Below are 14,837 nucleotides of genomic sequence, written 5' to 3' on the forward strand. Positions count from 1 at the left end.
GGGTATAAAACATGTGTCGGGAAACACGTGCTCTTGCTGAAAAAAAATTTGCTGTATTGGAAATAAATAAATGTTTATTGTCATACATTTTATTTTATTGACCAGATAATTGATATTGTAACAATTTGCTCTAACTTAACTTACAGGGTGGGTACACTATTAAAACGAAATAATAAGGATATCTTTTTAATTATTATTTTTTGAACACAATACAACATGCAAGCATTAAAATGCTTTATGAAATTAGGAAACAATTATATCTTTTCTATATTTGGTACCTATTTTTGGTTATCTTCAAAATATTTATGAAAACGATCCCTATATAAAGACAAACAAAACTATAATATATTATGAAAAAATTCGTACAACAGGGGCGAGAACGCTCGGGCGGCGGCGTGCCTCCCCAGGAACTTAATATCTACAGGACTATCGAAGTTTGGAACATTAGGCCGCAATTGAAAGACGCCCCGTCGCCCGTACGTTCCCCCTCACCCACCGCACCGCACCCCCGCTCGCGGCTTCGCCCCGGGCAAGGCGATGCTATACTCATATTCACAACAATAGCTACATAGTACAAGTCTAAGATAATAATTATAAGCGATCGTATTCAATAATTTAGAATTCGAAGATTACAGATGCGGCGGGGGCGAAGCGCGGAGTTCGAGGGCGCAGGCTTCTAAGCGTCGGCCCGCCGCAATACTTCCACTCCCTTCGAGCGCTGCAGCGTCACACACATTCACACGTCGCGGCGGACCGAGGCGACGGAAGCGCCGACAGCGGAGCGAGTTCGCCGCGAGCGGGCGGCGAAGGTCACGCGCCGTCGACGCCGGAGGCGACGTGCGCGCTCCGTCGCCCACCCGGGGACGCGCGCCACTCGACGCATCGATCGGTTGCACTAAAAGGCATTATGTTTCGCGGCACGCTTCTATAATCCTACCTAAACGATAACTATAATATTGCTATAACGAGGATAAACGTTCGACGCGATCGAGCGGCACGCGGCTCCGGGCGGCGGGCGCGGACGCGCCGCTCGCTCAGTTAAGGCCGGGAGCGGGGCGCGCCCGCGTCAATTGGTTAACATTAGGTCTATCTAGAATAAATAGGGTGTGCGTGCGTCGCTCAGGGCGGCTCTAGCGCCGCGCGCCGCGGTGCTTGCGGTGCGGGTGAGGCGCGCGGCCCCACCACAGCGCCGCCAGCGCCAGCGCCGCCGCCACGTCTCGCCGCGCTCTGCGTAACCACACACCGCTCGGAATACGTCACACAAGCACGACTTATGCCCGCGACACTCCCGGGGGAGGTCGTCAAACGAGTTAGCGACGGATTTCGAACCAACGTATTACGAAGATTAATAAAAATATACTCCGTTTAGTATATAAACTAGTCTATTTTTTTAATACGCCTAAACTTACAAAGTGTGGAGCTACTAATGTTTAGGGAGAGAACTATCGAAAGCTATTTTACTTTAATTATCTACTGGGAATGATGATGTTTTTGATTAATCCAAATACTTATTGTGATTAATTGTAACATTATTAGCTAAATATGTCTACTTCAAATAATAAAATCTTCGTTATGCGTTAGTAGGAGAGTTTTAAAAGCTTTAAACTATTATAAAAGTTTATCTAATGTAATATAATTCACAACATACTCTGATTAATTAACAGAATTATCTAATAACTTTTACATTTAACAAAGGAACCACATTTAAAGAGAAAAGTTATGCATAGTGATGTAAAATTGAATATAACGATTTAATTTAGACCATAATGAAAAAAAAGACACAAAAAATATTATCATGCTATGTCAAAATTTTATGGAAGTAATTGACAAAAATATTGACAAAAATCACCATGCGCAATGGGTAGTAAGAGCTTGATATGGCATGCAACGTAAAATGAGTTATACGAACTACCTTCGATTTAGTGATTACGACCGTTTATATGCAACTTTAATGTCAGGTCGTAAAATATTTTAATTACGTTTTCACTAATTTAAAGATTATTCTAAAACAAACAATCCCTTGTTTTTAACTCTTACGGGTGCGATGGCTAAGTTACTAAGTCGAAGGTATAAGCACAAATAAAACATGTTAATATAGCATATGTATGAATGAGTAAGAAGAGTGGGGATGGTTACCGATGCACACAACACGCGAGATTGCTCACCAAAGTAGCACACTGCCCGCCCTGCAACAAGCGGAAACCGTCTTCACTTTACACCGACCAAGCGAACTTGGCCGAAGCTCGGTTAGTCACAATGTTATCACGTAAGCGAAAATTGATATAGCAAGCGATTTCAATCTCAAACGATACCTGAAGAAATGCTCGCAATGCGTCATGAAGCATTTACTTACCAGTTTTCTAGAAAAGAGCTTTATTTAAAACAGTTAAATCTGAATAAACTGTTCTTAAAAGTCGACGTGCTAAGATTGACAATAGAGCCAGTAATGACTTCCGATTATTTATTGGGTTAATATAGAAAATGTAGGATAAGATCAATTTATGACATGTGTCAACGCTAACGAGTATTTTTAATATTAGGGTAAAGCTTAAGATCATAGTTCGTCGTGCTGAAGCGTCACAATGTGCGCGCAGGCGGTACGTACTTGGCAGGTGGGGCAGTGCGGCGGCGCGCAGCCCGCGAGCTCGAGGCGGTGCGGCGCGCGCCACTCACCCGCGCCCCCCGCGCCCTCCACACCCGCGCCACCCACTCCGCTCGCGCAGCAGCCCGCACCCTCCTCGCACTCGGGCTCCCAGCAGTCCACCTCTCCCAGCTGTAAATTCAATCATAGATTTCGTTTGTGTTTTTATAAATTCTTTACTTTAAATAAAACCGAGTATTTCGATGATTCGTAGCTTAGATTAAAAGTAAGCGTTTGAATTGTTCAAATTTTGTTGAAAATCGTAAGTTTTACTTTTTTATTGTTCAAAATAGGTTGGCAAACAGGCAAATGGACCGTCTGATGATAGATAAGTGATTACCACATAAACGTTTATGCAATAAGAAATATTGAATATTTCTTACATAGCCAATACCTTACCAACATTGTGAACTAAGAAGTTATGTCCATTGTACAAGTACACTGGCAAATTTAACGTTCATTACAGAGACAGGAAGTGCGATCGACTTACGAGACATTCACAGATCTGGCACTGATAAAGCCAGCGCTCGCCGCTTCGGAAGGTGACGTGGTGCATCTCCTGGTGACGACAGTGGAAGCGTGCCTCGCAATGAGGACAGCACGAGGCTGGCGCCAGTGCGAGTGACGATGCTGTGCTTTGGATCTAGAAATTGGAATACATAATGATAAAATTATTTTCTGTAAATAAAAAAAAAATGGTCTCAATCAGTTTATTGTAATTTGTCAGTGTTAAATTTAATTTAGCTGATTTCAAAAACATAAACTCTCTAGTTAAACAAAAAAACAATAAACTTCTAACCGAAATAGTAAAACTAATTTGCTTTTCTTTGTAAGCTGTATAGGCAATACTTCTATTAACATGCCATTTCTTCAGTAACATCCATTAAAACTAAAACGACGCATAACCGTTTATCTTTCTTCTGGTGACATAAAATATTAGCCCATGAAGGGCATAACTAATCTCACCGTAAGCGAGGTATTATCTCTATCGCAGGTGCAGGGCGCCCTCACACAGGTAGCGACGCCGGCCGTGCAAACACACGCGCGGCAGCCGCCCGCCTCCGCCCACTGAGCGCCATCAGACAGGATCTGCCCTTGCCATGAGCAACCTACGTAAACCGGTTAATATATAATACGAATAGCAACACACCATTATACAATTCAATAATATAATATAAATATAATAAATAAAATAATAGTTATTATAAGTTGAAGAGTTATTTAACTTTTATAACTGATTACTATTTCTTTATAAATAATTATTATGTATATACTTAACATATCATTTTATACATTGGTAGTTAATTTCAATTATAAATAAGGGAACGTACTAAGTTCACATTCCTGCGTGTCGCACTCGCATCTGAAACTACCGTCAGTATTCACACAGCGCGCGCTCGGGTGACATGTGTGGAAGCCTTCTGTGCACTCATCTACGTCTGAAAACACATTTAGCTTGTGAAAAATAGGAAATTTGGCTTCATATACTATAAAAGGATACACTGGTGTAGGGCTTTGTGCAAGCTCATCTGGGTAGGTACCACCCACTCATCAGATATTCTACCACAAAACAGCAATACTTGATATTGTTGTGTTCCGGTTTAAAGGGTGAGTGAGCCAGTGTAATTACAGGCACATGGAACAAAAAATCTTAGTTCCCAAAGTTGGTGGCGCATTGGCTATGTAAGCGATGGTAGACATTTCTTACAATGCCAATGTCTAAGGGCGTTTGGTGACCACTTACCATCAGGTGGCCCATATGCTCGTCCGCCTTCCTATTCTATAAAAAAAAAACAAAAATACAAAATGCTATGACTATGACATGGCATAAGTGTTGAGTTATGATAAAGTATATCTTCCGTACCTTCACAATGATCGCGGTGTGGATCCCGCCTGTATCCGTCTCTACACACGCAGTAGTAGGAGCCGGGCGTGTTGACACAGAGCGCGCGCGGCACGCAGGGCGCGCGGGCGGCGGGATGCGCGAGCGCGTCGCACTCGTCCACGTCCCGCTCGCAGCGCGAGCCCCCGAAGCCGCGCGCACACGAGCAATGCTCGGGTGACGCGCACACTCCGCCGTTCAAACAGCCGCCCGTGCAAATTGCTGAAATCATTTTTTTTTTCAATATTTTAAATATTTATATTTTTGTAAAAGTAATAAACGATATTTCTAGAATCCAGTACACAGCTTTTGATTAAACGAGTATGTTTTTCTTCTTTGTCTGTCTATCTTGACGTTATGCTTGAATTTAGAAGGTCTAATGGTAGAAATATAGTATTTGCATTTAATTTTTTTTTTTTAGAATTAAGAACCTAACTCTTAAAATTTCATAAGAAGTACACGATTAGAGTATTATATATTTAGTTATATTATTTTGTTATTTGAGTAAAAATTAGATATTTTTCGTCATAAAATGGTACATGCACTTAGTACTTTTTGTTCTTCTCGGAAAATTTACATTACGAACTAAACATTTAACACAACGGGGTCTTATAAATGTGATACTTACGCGTGCAAGTGTGCCCATCGCCGGAGTATCCGTCGCTGCAGCGACAGGAATATGAGCCAGGCGTATTGCTGCATTGCGCGTGCGCATGACAACCGTGAGTCTCGCTCGCGCACTCGTCCACCTGGCGATAAAAACATTTAATACAATATGTATTAAACTTAATAATTGTTATGTTATTGTAAAGTAATATTTAATAAATGTAATTACTTTTTCACTACGTGTTCGTCTTAGTATTTTTCTCATGGGAAAATTCACATGAAATCCTATCGATAACGTTTTTTTTTGTTATCAAATTCATTGTTAATCAAATTGTTGTATTTTGATGCCTTATTAATAAATATAAAAAAAAGTTTATTCGAATTAATGTTGATGAGTTGATAGTAATTTAACTGGAAACAATACCTCAATGCAGTTAAATTTATCTCGTCTCGTGTATCCAGGCAGACACTGACAGACGTAGCTTCCCACAACGTTGACGCACCGCGTGTTAGAGTGACAGTGGTGACCGTACAGCCCGCCCGCTGCTTGACATTCATCCACATCTTAAACAGAGTAACAAACAGTTATTGATTATAATGCTCGGTTAAATACGGCCACAACGTCTAAGCTCAAAGACTAACCAACTATCAGGATATACATATAATAGACAAGTGTTTCTATTTCCTCACACTCATTCTCCGATCACGACGACTTGGCAATTACATCTGAAACGTCTGGATATCCAGACAAATGAACTACTCACCAAATAATTGATAATCGAATTAAGTCAAATGAGAATAATTTATCCAGTATAGAAGCATTGCACCTATTTATTGATTGTCAAATTAGAAACTATTACCGGTTCGCAAAAGGAAGAACAGCCAAGAAAGCTCAGAATAATGGAAGATCTCTCAAAATATAATATAAATCCAACAAACATAAATTTATAAGTAAAATAGGGGTTTGGATTTGGTTACATACCTTCACACGTTATTCCGTCTCCTTGAAAACCTTGGTTGCACTTACAAGTGTACTTTGTATTGAGATTCATACATGTCGCATTCTCGTCACACGAATGACCCATACTGCAGTAGTCAACTCCTAAAATCAAAAATAAATCATCGATTACGATAATACGATACGATAATAGTCCATACAATGTACGACAGTCAATATAATTCTTTAAAGGAAACAAATGTTACAAGAGTACAAATATCAAGTCTTAGATGGTTTTACCTGGACAAAATTTACAACATTCTCCGGGCACGGTGAATTGATCGGGGGCGTCGCAAGGCAATGTTGGGCAGGCAGTTTCGGGATCGACGCGTGTGCACTGCATATTACCATCGTGACACACACACTCCGCACATTCCTTCGGTGCGAATCTTTCGCCGTGCTCGTAGAGCGTGCCTTTTAGTAAACATTGTCCTGGAATATAAGAAAAATAAACAATATAGTAAAATAAAAAATATGACAATAGTAAACTATTGTCATATTTTTTATATTTAGTCTTTTAAAAATTACAAATTCACTGTACATTGATGATTCGGACTTCACGATACTTTTGATTTAAATTAACTTAAAATGGATGGCTGTAGAACTAAAAAAATATAATCTTGATCTAGTTATGATTTGTTTAAATTTTAAGATAAAATAAAAGTATAACGTACAGAGTTAAGTATGAACTGCTTTATTATTATTAAATATAATTATAAAGATTAATGAAAAACAACTCAATAATATTCACTTTAAACTAAAAATAACTTACTAAGGCAAGTAGGACAACATTCTCCTGGATGTAATACTGGATTTTTACATTCTGCTCTATCGCACTCTACTGGCCTGCACGTAATCTCACCATGCTATAATAAAAAAATAATATATTAAAATAAGTAAAAATTATAGAAACTTTTAAATTACAGTACAAAATAAAAATTGTTTCATTTAAGCTAGTCTTTTAGCATAGTATATTACCACGCAGGAGCAACGATTGCAGTCTTTTTGCCAAGTGGCTCCGTCAGCATGCACTGTGCCGTTGGAGTAGCATGACTTTTGACAGTCACACTGTTCCAGCCGCGCAAGCCGTGCTTCGGCACCCATCAACTAGAATATGTCAAAAAATAAATAGCAGCACTACAGAATAATGAACTTTTTTGGTTCAAACAGCATTTAAATTTACCTTATGTGAAAGGTCATGGATATGCAATGTCAATTCCTGTACGGTGGCCTGAAGTAATGCAAATTGCCCACAAGTAGGGCATTCGGAGTCCAGCCCCGGGCACTGTACCAGGTAGCCGTGAGGCCCGCTCACGAGTCTTACCTCTTGAATAGTTCCCTAAAAGAAATATTCATTAAGATTTTCTGTATTCATTAGAAATAAATAAAATTATTCTTAACTTTAATATTTATTTCTAACTATTAATGTTTTCTTAATTACAAGAAAAAATATACAAATAACTTTCAACATTTTTGACTTACCTTAAATAACGAATGCTTGCTATTTCTCTGTCCAACCCACAACGAGAGCTGAGGCTGGGTGAAATTCCGATCGGGTGGCGGTATGAGACGACGATAGAGCGGGTGGCAGTCTACGAGTAACGTCGCCTGTGCACCAGACACAGCCAGCGCTACGCGGTGCCAAGCCCCGTCCGCCAATCGATAGGGGAATGTTTCTACTCGAGCTGTCGCACTCCCAGCTGCCACATAGTGCAACCGCACCTCATCTCGCCGTCCGCTCGATTGCAGCTCCAAGTACCTGCGCATCGCACAACCCCATAGGTACTAAGTATTCAAACCCGTCGCCGCGCTCTCGGAACCTCCCTCCGAGCGAACTGTTCCGAGGTACACGTAAACAAACAACACATATACTCGGACGGCAGACGGGGTGGGACAGGCTTCGAGCGGACCTCGGCTCGCTCTACATCTCAATATCGCTCGCTCAGGAAGGGGACCATGTACCTCGGAACGAATCGCGTTCGGTGTCGATATGCGTATTTGGTGTCTGATGGAAAGCCATAGGGAGAACGCGATTTGCGATGTTCGATCGCAGACAGAAATACTTGAGGGAGATTCGGCGCCGTTCGTCGTTTATCCGGCCGGTTGATTCTTCCAATCTGAGTGACGAACCCGGTTATCAGTGGCGAATTAAATGCACAATTACTGATTCCCATGTCGCTTGGAATGCAAGTGCGGAGCCCGACAGAAATAATTAAAGCGGACACGGGCCCTTAACTGTACGACTAACAACAACATCAAGGTAAACATTAAAAGACGGATCATAAGGAGACGGTTAGACAGTTATAGAACAAAACACGTCAAGACACAGAACACAAGACGGACGACGGCGGAGTAGGCACAGTGGACGCATGCAAGTCGACTCGCCCGCGCACACATACGGCCATGCATAGGTCACAGTGAGCGCAAATAGGTTGGATCGAGGAGGGCATTCCGAGGCACAGGACATTCCAAGATACATGATTCTCCCCTATGCGCGCGCACGAATAGTGCCGAGAGGCAACATTCGTGCGCGCGCAGCGATGTTGAGATCTAGAACTTACCGGTGAACATTGTTGAACTCCGAAGCTGGCCGGGGTGCACACACTGGAAGGCTGTCGGTCACGCCGGCTGTTCATCCTGATTTTCTACCCGACATCAAACCGGATTTTTATTAGAAAAATATATTTAATGTATAATTGCTTTATTCATTTTAGCAATAATTTGTTAATATGAATGTATGTAATGATCAAGTCTGTATATATCTTGTACATTGTAGGTTATTTGGCATTATAAATTGTAGATACTAACGTTCTAAACATTGAAACAGATAGTTCATGCAATGAAGACATGTTATTTTGAAAAGTAGCTCAATATTTTCCCTAAAAATAACTCTGTATGTATGCCTACAAGATCCAAATAATTAACAACAACTGGTACATATAATTTTATTTTAAATAAAATAAAATGTATACATAATTATGTATTGGATCTTGTGACATTTATATTTAGTACCTGTTGTAGCCGTGTGAGAAGGAGAGTATTGTGCCAGAGTTAGCGGGCTCCTGTCGCAGGGTAGCAAGCAGTGTAAACTCTGGTGAGCGGCGTAACAATTCTGCTGCACGCTCAAACGCCTCGCCCTCAACCTGCAGCGACCGCGACTCCCCTGAATAAATAGAGTAATAAAATTAAATATACAGGTAATTTATTGAGCACCACAAATAATAAAAAAAAAACATTGTTGTTACGGACGAATGAAAAAGATTATTAATAATTCGAAAATACCGCTGATAATATAACATTTGTTACTCATACCATGACTATATATAAATATATATATAGGATCCTAGTGTATTTATGAACCATCGTTTTGACAACACAATGTGGATATAGCCTCATTCGATCGAGGCGTTTAGAAGTTACATGATCACTAATAAACGTTTCATCGATCTTATGTACATAGTTATTAAGATAGATAAAATTAACGGAAGCACACATTGCGATCTTATTACTAACAAACTTTTCTAAGGCTTACTGTGCCATAAAGGAGTTGAGCTTTAATAAAATATTAAGTTTGCGTTGATCTAACGCAAAGAAACATAAATATCAAATTATGTTTTTTTAAATGGAAACTTCAGTTAAGCTAACTTTCAGCTTTAATTATAATCCAGTTAGATTATGTAATAGAAAATAGACGATATCACAGAGATAAATATTACTAAATAAATTACTCTCTAGGTTATTATTTAATATTTAGTTTGCTACCTTTAATAAATAAAACAGATATTCGAAAGAAATACCTTTACGTACGACCTCATTAAGAAAGGTTATGCGGTGTAATAAATTTTGATAAAATCAGTTGTTACGTATATTCTGTGATTTCTAAGTCTATGAACGCGGGGTTAGATATACTCGCAACCTGCTGGCAACATGCCAACTTCTAATACTAACTAAGTTTTAGTAGCTTTTGAACACATTACTGAAGTTATACTGCCGGTATTAAAAAGTTTTAATAAAATCAAAAACATATTAATAATGCAAAGAATCAATGCAAAACAAACAATATGATACAAATAAAAAATATATAAAGAAGTGCGCAATGAAAAGATTTTGAAGGGGAACTGAATGACGAAATAATCGTGCGAATCGCACGTGGATGACGTGTTAGGGCCCACGGGGGGTTAATGGCGTGGCAGGGGAATGACAGGGGATTCAGATTGTGAAGGAAATGTCCTTAATTACTACAAAGAAATTTTAATTAAAAAAGTTACCCTTGTATTAGAAGAGGGTAGATAAGATAAAATTGAGGCTTCCAACAAAAAGTGTATTGTTATTCAACATAATTGTTGAAGCATCAAATAACTTCTGACACATTTAATCACTAATTGCTGATAGAAAATACATCAAAGCATAATATTTATCATTCCTTACAGTAAATAAAATACGGTCATATAACTTACTCAACAAAATACCATTAAAACTTCAAAAATAAATCAATTCCCAAAGCAAAGTTTGACTGCAGTCGAATGCATCCGTGGAAGAGCAAAATGTTCTTTACTTCCTCGATAGTGCATTGACCTCTTAGAATATAGCTAAGCAATATTCCATATTACATGAAATTTTAAGACCACTTGCCACTAATACTTCCCTACAAAACCAGAACATTTATGTGATATCTGCAACAAATATCATGGGTTATATTTGTGTGATACACCATTCTAAGTGGATTAAATTGAATTTCGTATAATATAGTTTTAGTAAAAAAAATACATTACTTATTACCATTGCCGTCATTCTTAAGCAAAAGTAAACGTAAGACCACATATCACGCGTCTACAATTAGGCAAGTAAGGATGCAGCTGCAGTTCTTAGTAAGCTATAATATACTAGCTACCCATCCCGGCTCCGCACGAATTAAATAATGTAACATAATATTATACATATAACTCTATTGGTTTACGTGGCGCACGCCAGTAAAGTCGGCGTGATTTTTACCGACATCTTCAATATCCATCGTCATATTTCAGCCAATTCACATAAATTATACACCTAAGCCGTTCGCAGGAATCACTGCTTCCATTGGTCTAAGCCGTATGAAAAAAAAAGTAAGTCACAATTAAAAAAATGATCACCCGTATAAGTTAAATAGATCATAAAGTATATACAGAATTTGTAGAATATTTTTTGAAAAAAACTAAAATAATTAAGTGAAACGTTAGCAATCATTACACATCGTACATCAAAATTGTTTTTAAAAAGATATTGGTATTTTATTTTTTAAATTGACCGCCTTAAGACTATATTATTCTTACACGCTACAAGGATAAAAAGACGTCTAGTTGGATCGAATTTGCGGCTAAATGACAGATAAATCACCGCATCTTCCCTTTCATATTACCCTCTCCCTAAATTGATTTTAAAAAGCTATTAGAGCCTCCATAATAGAAAAAAAAAGATAAGGTCTTCGCGTATTGTGGCCTTTGATAAAGCATTTTAAATGACATCTGATTGATTTAATTTCTTGAGAAACGTTTGGGTTAATTTTTTTAGTTAGATTTTTTTAAAAGGTAACTCCTGGAAAATTAGCCACCCGATGGTAAGTGGTCACATTGTCACTGTAAGAAATATTAACCATCCCTTACATCGCCATTACGCCACCAACCTTGGGAACTAAGATGTTATGTTCCTTGTGTCTGACCACAAACCGGAACACAACAATACAAAGTTGTTTGGCGGGAGAATATATTACGAGTGGTAGTACCCTACCACTAAGTACAAAAAAATTGGGTTGCGTTTGGATGCGAAGTAATTCGTGTTTTATTCTGAAAATATTTGAGTGCGCTCTCGGTGAGACCGAAAACCGTTCATAGATTTTACAAAAATATAATATTTTAACTACTTTTGATAAAACAAATTGCTTATAATAAATCTAACAAGTGCAAATACTCGCATTTTACTTACTACTTTAATTACTAATTTATACTTACTTACTCGCATATTACTCGGATTATGTTTAAGACAATGATTTATGAGGGATTAAAGCAAAAATGTATCTATAAGTAAATATATAAAGGTTTATTGGTTACTACGGAAACATTAAAATATGATTCAACATAATCTTGGACAAATCTCTGTAATTATAATAGAGACCCAGTGATCCTTAAGTTTACAAAATGCAATAAATTGTACAATTAATTTATTTCCAACTAGCGATTGCATTTCGGCAGTGATTTATTTGATACAGTAACGTGGCAGCAATAACGTGATATTGTACTTCATAAGCAACCCCAAAATGTTTTGGTTTCATTAAATCACCCTTGTAGAATTTATTGTGTACAAATATTTGCAAGGGATTATGTAAACATTACTGAATAATTCCCCGCGGTGAATTTATTTAGCGGTCGTTCAGTGATAAGTTTATCAGTTAATAATATAAAATAAAAGTATTCATTTCAAGTTACTGTAAAAGTAAAATTTGTCTATTGCCAATGTTGGAAATTGGCTTTTGCTTAATTTTTTTGCAGTAAACCTTTAAAACTTTTTCATGTATGACAAATGTCCTATTTTTCCTTCCATATTAATTAATTTATTGATTTATTTAACGTTTTACTGCACAGCAAATGTATATTGTGCAAAAGGCAAGTTTTACGCTAAAACATTCTCCACGAGACAACATTAGGAAGTTCAGTAAAATAAAAAAAAAAGAAATTAAGACAAAAAGTTAAATACATAAATACATACTTATATATATGACATATACTAAAATTCACGTGATATGATGGGAAATTAAATATACATTATTCTCCTTTTGGGTGATTTTTCTTTAAAAATTAATTTGGACCACCAATAAAATATAAAATTTCAATAAAAAAATAAAACCAGTTTACTTACAATCTGGGAAGGCATCAAGTAATATGCACAACTAATAAATTGACTAAAAATAAATTATAATTCTCAAAAAGTATCTACTCAATAAACAAGTTAAAAAATGTACATAGTACAGTGAGTCGAAAATGGTTACAAAAACTTAGCATAAGTTAATCAACATTTGGTTATACAAACGATTTGTATGATTACGTCTTTAGCAAGTGTGATCAGTATAAATACTGTGAAAAATGTTTTCATAAATGACTATAACAAAAATGTATACCTATTTATTTATCAAATCTAAACATCATAAGTATAAAAAATGTTTTTATTTTGAAACATAAGGAATTGCTTGAACCCAAAGCCTACAAAAGGTTAAAACGAAAATAAAGAAACTATTAAAAGAGCAAAAAACCCAAGATAAATAAAACTAAGGTTATTTTAAAACATAATTATCTCATCGTGTTTTAGTTTTTCCTACCAATGTTTAGAGTTAAAGGTTTGAGTTATTTTATTTTTTTAGTTGTTAATTTATTTTTGAGTATTGAGTTTATTTCATGACATGTTACGTCAGAACTTGACTGTATGTTTATTTATAATATTAAAACGATTTATACAGACTTTATCTTAGATTGTTTATTCAATTTGATATTTATAACGGACATAGGCTTTAGCGTGTCACATGACTTCACTTTGGAATTATAACGGATCAGAGAACAAAATCACTGCAGCTCAGTGACGCAAGCGAGCAATAATTCCCTCGGAAAATCATAACACCGAAAACAGATAGTGTTTAGGTTTAATGCTAAAAGAATAACTTAGTTTTCAGTGGTAATATTGTACTTCTGAATTATATCGTGTGTATTAATTAATTTTAAGAAAAAAAATGTAATGACAAACATATCACCTTTAGCGATTACGGCTTAAATTATCCTAATTCAACATAAAAGTGTTCCTCGGCTATAATTTGCTTACAATTGTAGTAAAATTCTTCAGTTTTTATACAATTTTCAACGCTCCCATAAATGTGTATAGTTACTTTCTTGGGCTTCAGATAAAAGAATTCTATTTAACAAACGCTTGTGCATTTGCATTACATTAAGTGTTTGTAAGTCATCTCACAAGGGATAAAACAATGTCGTCTGATGTCCTACCATACCGGGTTAGAGATAATAGACTGGTAATTGTCTCCTTGAATCTAGTACCTATTCATATACATACATGGATATATAATGCTCATTATCATTGTCATCTTTCTATTGTCCGTCGCTGAATATTACTCATTAGAAAATCTTTGAAGGCTACATTTTATTTTGCTAAGTTTTATATACATTATGGTAAAAAAATATGTAACAAGTATAAGTTTATTTCAGCTGTAACAGTACAGTAACAGCCTGTAAATGTCCCACTGCTGGGCTAAGGCCTCCTCTCCCTTTTTTGAGGAGAAGGTTTGGAGCTTATTCCACCACGCTGCTCCAATGCGGGTTGGTAGAATAAACATGTGGCAGAATTTCGATGAAATTAGACACATGCAGGTTTCCTCACGATGTTTTCCTTCACCGAAAAGCACGAGATGAATTATAAACAGAAATTAAGCACATGTAAATTCAGAGGTGCTTGCCCGGGTTTGAACCCACGTTCATCGGTTAAGATTCACGCGTTCTTACCACTGGGCCATCTCGACTTATCCTTATTTCAGCTGTATTTCAATTTAATTTATTGCTAAATGAAGTTACAATACATAATGTATCCATTTGTTTATTTTTCTGAGAACTGAAGCGTGGCTCGACGTCTGTCACAACAATGGCGTTCTCGCCTGTCTCTTACAGGCTCAATGCCATTAATGC

At 37.2% G+C, this 14,837-nt stretch overlaps 1 protein-coding gene across 3 annotated transcripts in view; it reads right to left on the reverse strand.

Annotated features, from left to right (window-relative positions):
• Positions 1-109: 109 nt before the first annotated feature.
• LOC126781658 (protein kinase C-binding protein NELL1-like) overlaps positions 110-14,837 on the reverse strand; it is a 48,161-nt gene continuing 33,433 nt past the window's right edge. The window contains exons 3-18 of one of the 3 annotated variants that reach the window (XM_050506611.1): positions 9,139-9,289; positions 7,609-7,885; positions 7,310-7,465; positions 7,105-7,233; positions 6,899-6,992; positions 6,367-6,558; positions 6,112-6,231; positions 5,554-5,693; positions 5,152-5,272; positions 4,506-4,745; positions 3,973-4,080; positions 3,608-3,750; positions 3,132-3,284; positions 2,606-2,773; positions 2,166-2,186; positions 110-1,227 (exon numbers count right to left, since the gene is read on the reverse strand). In XM_050506611.1, coding sequence (XP_050362568.1) covers positions 1,120-1,227; positions 2,166-2,186; positions 2,606-2,773; positions 3,132-3,284; positions 3,608-3,750; positions 3,973-4,080; positions 4,506-4,745; positions 5,152-5,272; positions 5,554-5,693; positions 6,112-6,231; positions 6,367-6,558; positions 6,899-6,992; positions 7,105-7,233; positions 7,310-7,465; positions 7,609-7,885; positions 9,139-9,289 — 2,321 coding nt within the window. In that variant the 3' untranslated portion in view covers positions 110-1,119. Of the gene's footprint in view, positions 1,228-2,136; positions 2,187-2,605; positions 2,774-3,131; positions 3,285-3,607; positions 3,751-3,972; positions 4,081-4,505; positions 4,746-5,151; positions 5,273-5,553; positions 5,694-6,111; positions 6,232-6,366; positions 6,559-6,898; positions 6,993-7,104; positions 7,234-7,309; positions 7,466-7,608; positions 7,886-9,138; positions 9,290-14,837 lie in introns of all 3 variants that reach the window. The other 2 variants (XM_050506610.1, XM_050506612.1) reach the window with 2 other exon arrangements.

Source organism: Nymphalis io, chromosome 4 (genome assembly GCF_905147045.1).
Source record: "Nymphalis io chromosome 4, ilAglIoxx1.1, whole genome shotgun sequence".
Taxonomy (NCBI): Eukaryota; Metazoa; Arthropoda; class Insecta; order Lepidoptera; family Nymphalidae; genus Nymphalis; species Nymphalis io.